General features: G+C 37.6%; 1 protein-coding gene across 3 annotated transcripts in view; it reads right to left on the reverse strand.

Annotated features, from left to right (window-relative positions):
* Positions 1-403: 403 nt before the first annotated feature.
* nfil3 (nuclear factor, interleukin 3 regulated) overlaps positions 404-7,193 on the reverse strand; it is a 17,852-nt gene continuing 11,062 nt past the window's right edge. For all 3 annotated transcript variants that reach the window (XM_043714163.1, XM_043714181.1, XM_043714173.1), the window contains one exon: positions 404-2,486. In XM_043714163.1, coding sequence (XP_043570098.1) covers positions 707-2,218 — 1,512 coding nt within the window. In that variant the 5' untranslated portion in view covers positions 2,219-2,486 and the 3' untranslated portion in view covers positions 404-706. The remainder of the gene's footprint in view (positions 2,487-7,193) is intronic.

Below are 7,193 nucleotides of genomic sequence, written 5' to 3' on the forward strand. Positions count from 1 at the left end.
ATAGATATAATTGACCCAACTATGTTTGATATCAACACTGGACAGTAAGTGATCTATTCCCAAGCACTGAAAAAAGAAGAAACTCAGTATAAGATATAAGAATAAGATTTGTAATAAAATAATCAAAATTGTTCCTAAATATATACATTCAAGTGATCAGTACATTATAAGAAAAATTGTAATTGAGCTGAATTCACCCGTCTTCAATTTTCATGTGATAAGTGTTGACTAAAATATACTCGATACCAGAGAACGTTTTTTAAACTTAAAATGTTTCCTGGTTTTAAGTAGCTACTTACAAGTGAACAATATACATTGTAACCTAAAATAACTAAATATCAAACTTAACACTGTTCCTTGAAAATTGCTGAAATATTAAGAAAGAAAAAAAGGCAAAACTCAGTGTTCGTCAACTGTTTAATTTGATGTACATGATATTTCAATTTTGGATGTTGAACAAAACGTAAGGATGAAAGAGTCATCCATAGCTTTGTATCAAGTAATTGCAAGTATAGAAATGAATGCTCTCATTGTACAGGACAACCTGTGTATCACAGGGTCCACAAAAGTCAATGTTCAAAGTATACAGTTCAAACAATGTGAGCATTTGCAAAGAATTACAACTTGACTACAGTGAAAAGACAAAAATTGTTCCAGTGAAAATTTAGCATAATATAAAATTAACTACTCTACTTCATTTGCAATCTCAGTTGACAAATCTTTTTTCAGTAGTGCTTTTGCCAGAGTCTGAAGCAGCAACCTGCTGCTTTTCTATGAGTTTTTTCAGTGAGGCTACTTCTGCACTTAAATTTGCAATGCCTTGTTTTAAGTACAAGTTTTCTGATTCCAATTGTACTCCTTGATGAATGAAGGTACAGTCTTTCCCAGCAGCAAGTGATTGGTTTGCCAGTTTAACAGGGGAACATGACTGATGAACATTTTTATAAGCCCCTTCCAATTTCTCTTCACTTCCTTTTCGATGCCAAAATTCTGGTTTGTGAGACCAATCATTGATGCTTGCTACTTGAATAGACAAAGGAGCTAAGGCAGGATGTACTGCATTTGAAGCACTGCACTTAAACATTTCTGTTCTGTTCAATGGGTAAGATATTTTAGCAGAAATATTATTGGCAGATTCTGGCTGTTTCTCTGGTGTTTCATAATATGCTTCAACATTCTCTACCTTAATCTGGATTGCTTTAGCCTTGATACGAAGTTTGTGAGGCAGTGCAGAAGAGTTTGATTCAGGAACCTTAACTATGGCACTGTGCACAATTTTGGATTCCACAGGAGAGGAGATTGGGCCTTTAGGCACTTGCTGTTCATCTTCACCATCTTCTTCAGATGTAGGTTTTCCTAATGTACTGTCATCAGCTTCTGACGTTCTTGGCGAATTACTTGATGACCTCACAATCTGTATAGAAGTTGGTGAATGTGAATAGTTCCTGCTGAAGGTACTCCCAATACAGTTTCTATACATGGTTGACACATAAGAACCATTACCCTCTCTGGGTTCTCGCAAACAAGTTTCAGAATCTACTTTGAATTCCAGCGGCTCCTGTTTTATAACCTTAAAGGTGCCATTTGGGCTTTTACATGCTACTTGAAGAAGAGGACTTTCTCTGGCATTTGAAGATATTTCTGAAACATCTGACAATGAATTTGGTGGTGAATGTTTAATGACTGAAATACATCCATTTCCAAGAAAACCACGCTCATGATCAGGAGCAAAAGAACTTAAATTTATACTGGAGGGTTTATAGTCTTGAAAACATGGCCCTGAAGCATTTCCAAGGTTTTGTATCTCCTGTGCATAAAATGCTGCAGTGATTAATCCAAATTTTAGTTTCAGAGCAAGAAGTTCTGCTTTCAGTCGTGCATTTTCTTCACCTAAAGCCATCAGCTTGTTCTCTAAAACCATATCATTCAAACGTCGTTTCTCACGAGACCTTTTGGCTGCTTCATTATTTTTTCTTCTCTTTTCCCAGTATAATGCATCTTTTTTCTCATCGGGTATGAATTCTCGTTTTCTTCGGCAGCTTGAAGATTTCTGTTTGAGAGAGCCAGTGCTCAGGTCATCACTTAGGATGCTGTCATCTGCACAAAGAGATTCTGCCATATTTTCTAAAGCAGGAGCTAACACCACCATTTGTTCTCCAGAAATGCAAGATCTAATCAATGCTGGTTCATTCTGAAGTGTTGGTCTTTGAGCTTCCATTATATCGGCTTTGTTCTTTGCAGGTTTCTGACTGGGCAGAATGTTTTTTAACTATTTTCAATTGTATTTATCGATGAAAGTTTTGCTTCCATTAGAGGTTTCTATTACCACATTTTCACTATTCATGAAACAATGAAATTGGAGACCCTAATCTTAGAGATCTTCACAGCTAGTTTTGCTTCAAATAAAGCTACAAAAATTATTTTTGTACTTGCGAGATCAGGATGATGGATATTTTTGTTGATCAGACTGTAATCCCATCGATAAACTGAAAAAGATTAAGTAGATATTTATTAATCATTCTGAAACAAAGCAATGTTACATTGATTTCTGGACCATTTATCTTTATGCTCATGTTAATCAAAAAAGGTTTACAGAGGTCTGCAGGTAATATCTTACAAGTTTTAATTTGCTTGGTTAACATAATATATTGCCAAACCCTAAACTGCAGATTGAATTGAAACTTGCTTCAGACTTGTAATGAGCCAAGTTTTATCAAGCTTTTTAATGAAATAAAATAAAAGAAATTGTTGCAGAGTTAAATGTAAATTTCATAAACATGGAAATGGATATTAACTAGGAGGCAAGGCAGATTTACTAGATGCTGCGTTGAGTCAGTAAATCCAGAAAATGCTCTTTATAAATTTAAATAGATCCCAATTAGTTTTTTTTAAAATCTGTTTCCTGACTACAGCTAGCCAGACTGTATTTGTGTATTGGATATCTAGTGCAAGAGACCAGAAGAATCCTTCTCCCTTCTCCTTAGCTGCTGGGAATTGCTGACAACTTGAAAATTGGGATGGTGGCTAAATAAGAGGTACTCAACTTCTTTTGAAATTTAAGTTGCTCGCCTACTTCAGACAATTGGACTGGTTGCATGGACTCTGTCCACCTCTATTAAAACCATAGGTAAGTGGGCTCATTTTAGTATTCAAATATTTACTTTTTTAAAGAGAAATCTTACCCAACCTATCTTTGAGGGTTAAAATTTCGTCGATTGGTGAATAAGTAAATTTTTATCAAGTGCAAAATCCAGCCAATGCTCCATTATTTGTAAGTCTTACTAAAACTGACAATTTTTGATGGTCCCAACTAAACACAGACCCTCTACGGACAAAATATTTTTTAAAGATCTTGAATTCTTAAGACACTAAGGAATGGGGAAAGCCATACAGTATAACTAATAGTTCCTGATGAATTATAATTGAAGCTGCAACCATTCCCTTTGCAATCTCTCCAATTCAATATACAGATAGCTAGAGTCCCAAACAAGATTTTAGGCCAGAACATGGTTAACTAATAAAACAAGGCTACATTGCAAAGAAATTATGAAGTAAAAACCTTGTCATTAGAAAACAAGCTAAAATAGTTGTAATATTAGAACAAAATTGTGGGCGGCACGGTGGCACAGTGGTTAGCACTGCTGCCTCACAGCGCCTGAGACCCGGGTTCAATTCCCGCCTCAGGCGACTGACTGTGTGGAGTTTGCATGTTCTCCCCGTGTCTGCGTGGGTTTCCTCCGGGTGCTCCAGTTTCCTCCCACAGTCCAAAGATGTGCAGGGTCAGGTGAATTGGCCATGCTAAATTGCCCGTAGTGTTAGGTAAGGGGTAAATGTAGGGGTATGGGTGGGTTCGCTTCGGCGGGTCGGTGTGGACTTGTTGGGCCGAAGGGCCTGTTTCCACACTGTAATGTAATCTAATCTAAAAAAAAAACTATTCCCAGCCAAATGGTCTAAGTCACAATTATAGAATCATAGAGTCAGAGATGTACAGCATGGAAACAGACCCTTTGGTCCAACTCATCCATGCTGACCAGATATGCTAAATTAATCTAGTCCCATTTGCCAGCATTTGGCCCATATGAGTCTCAACCTTTCCTATTCATATACCCATCCAGATGCCTTTTAAATGCAGTAATTTTACCAGCCTGCCCTACTTCATCTGGCAGCTCATTGCATACACACAACACTGTATGAAAAAGTTGCCCTTCAAGTCCCTTTTAAATTTCCCCCTCTCACCCTAAACATATGCCCTCTAATTCTAGACTCTCTCCCCCCTCTCCCCAGGGAAAAGACCTTGTCTATTTATCCTATCCATGCCCCTCACAAATTTATCTCTATAAAGTCACCCCTCAGCCGATGCTTCAGGGAAAACAGGTCCAGTCTCTCCCTGTAGCTCAAACGCTCCAACCCTAGCAATATCCTTGCAATGATTTGGAGATGCTGGTGTTGGACTGGGATTACAAAGTTAAAAGTCACACAACACCAGGTTATAGTACAACAGGTTTAATTGGAAGAACTAGCTTTCAGAGCATCGCTCCTTCATCATGTGTTTGTGGGAGTATAAGATTGTAAGACAGAATTTATAGCAAAACGTTTACAGTGAGATGTACCTGAAATTATATTTTGAAAAAGAACTGGATTGTTTGTTAAGTCTCTCATCTGTTAGAATGACCACGTTGGTTTCAGTTCTTTCATAAGCAAATCGCCAAAACGTTTTTTAAAAAAGTTACATTCCCAAGTGAACTTTAACAATTGGGGTCTGTCAGCCCAGATAATGTACTGAAGGTGTGAGCTCCCCTGTGTGATGCAGTCTGTGTCACAATGTTTAGACATCTAAAAAAAAATGAATTTACAGAATTTATTTGGATTCATGCAGTTTTTGAGCAAAGTAAAATGTAACTCTGCAAGTACAAATTCACCCCACAAACTTGTGTGTGTTTGGTGGGGGGGAAAGAGTTGTGAGTGTCTGTGAGAGAGTGTGAGTATGCAATGGGGTCACCTGTAGTGTGACATGAACCCAAGGTCCCAGTTGAGGCCATCCCATGGGTACCGAAGTTAGCTATCAACCTGTGCTTAGCCACTTTTCATTGCTGCCTGTCCCGTAGTCCACCTTGGAGGATGGTCACCTGAAGGCCCAGGGTTGAATGTTCTGGACTGCTGAAGTGTTCTCCAACTGGGAGGGAACACTCCTGTCGTCTGCTGATTGTTGTGCAGTGCCCGTTCATCCATTGCTGTAGTCTCTGCTCAGTCTCACCAATGTACCACCCACTCTCTCACAGACACTCACGACCCTCCGCACCCCCCCCAACTCCCCATACACACACGTTTATGTTGTGAATTTGTACTTGCAGAGTTACATTTTACTTTGCTCAAAAACTACATGACTCCATGTAAGATTCTGTAAGTGCATTTTTTTAAATTTAGAATCAGTTTAAACATTGTGACACGACAGTATCACACAGGGGAGCTCACACCTTCAATACATTATCTGGGCTGATAGACCCCAATTGTTAAAGTTTTCTTGGGAATGTAACTTAAAAAAAAAGTATTGCGATTTACATATGAAAGAATTGAAACCAACGTGGTCATTCTAACAGGTGAGAGACTTAACAAACAATCCAAGTCTTTTTCAAAATATAATTTCAGTTCCATCACACTGTAAACTTTTGCTATAAATTCTGTGTCTTACACGCTTATATTCCACAGCCACCTGAAGGAGCAGCACTCTGAAAGCTAGTGCTTCCAATTAAACCTGTTGGAAGAAAACCTGGTGGTGTTGTGTGATTTTTAACTTTGAATATCCTTGCAAATCTTATCTGAACCCTTGCAAGTTTCACAACATCCTTCCGATAGGTTGAGACCAGAATTACACACAATATTCTGAAAGTGGCCTAAACGCCCTGTACAGCAGCAAATAACCTTCCAACTCCTCTACTCAATGCTCTGACAAATAAATACCAAACACCTCTTCATTAGCCTATCAGTGACTCCACTTTCAAGGAAGTATGAAGCTGCCCTTCACGGTCTTTGTTCAGCAACACTCCCCAGGACCTTACCATTAAGGTATATAAGTTATGCCCTGATTTGCCTCTACATAAATATGTTGACCATTCTATATAACATTTTGTTTCTTTAGAGCTTTATTTGCTGAGAATAACCACAAACTCAAAAATGTTAAAATTAATCAAATAACTGTGGATGCTGGAAATTTGAAACAAAACTAAAAATTGCTGGAGAAACTCAGCAGTTCTGGCAGCATCTGTGGATAGAAAGCAAAGTTAACATTTCAGGTACAGTTCTGAAGGGTCATTGGACCCAAAATGTTAGCTCTGCTTTCTCTCCACAGATGCTGTCAGACTTGTTGAGTTTCTGCACAACAGTTTATTTTTAACTCAAACAATTTTTGTTAGTCACAACTTGGAAAATTCTTCGCAGGACCTTGATCCACCCCTCAAGTTAACTCCCAGAAGTATTACAAATGGAAACGATTACCAGCAAATCTTAAAATGACTAAATTCACATGGGATATTCAAGTACAATATCAGATGGAATTTTTTTAAACATAACTTGTTTGAGGTTTCCATTTATTAACAGGATAAACGCATTTCAGTTGAGAATGTATTGCATAGCTTTACTGGCTCAAGTATAAAAGCTGATGACCTAATCAGTAATTTTCAAAGAAGTAACCGATGAAGACTACTTCTGTTTAAATTATTCTGCTCTGACTCATTATAGTTTCTAAATGCTTGTGAAAATAAATATACATTCATCTTTGATGAATCAAAAAATTATGAGCTACATTTATTACAGAGTTAAAAATCACACAACACCAGGTTATAGTCCAACAGGTTTAATTGGAAACACACTAGCTTTCGGAGCAACACTCCATCAGGTGATAGTGGAGGGCTCGATCGTAACACAGAATTTATAGCAAAAATTTGCAGTGTGATGTAACTGAAATTATACATTGAAAAATACCTTGATTGTTTGTTGAGTCTCTCATCTATTCGAATACCATGATAGTTTCACTTCTCTCATATGTAAATCACAAAACTTATTTTAAAAGTTACATTCTCAGGTTAACTGTAACAATTGGGGTCAGCCAGATAAAATGTTAAGATGTTGAAGGTGTTAGCCCCATGTGTTCTCTGTCTATGACCTGATGTTTAGATTGATTCTAATCTAAAAAGTGA

The sequence above is a fragment of the Chiloscyllium plagiosum genome, chromosome 2 (genome assembly GCF_004010195.1).
Source record: "Chiloscyllium plagiosum isolate BGI_BamShark_2017 chromosome 2, ASM401019v2, whole genome shotgun sequence".
Classification (NCBI taxonomy): domain Eukaryota; kingdom Metazoa; phylum Chordata; class Chondrichthyes; order Orectolobiformes; family Hemiscylliidae; genus Chiloscyllium; species Chiloscyllium plagiosum.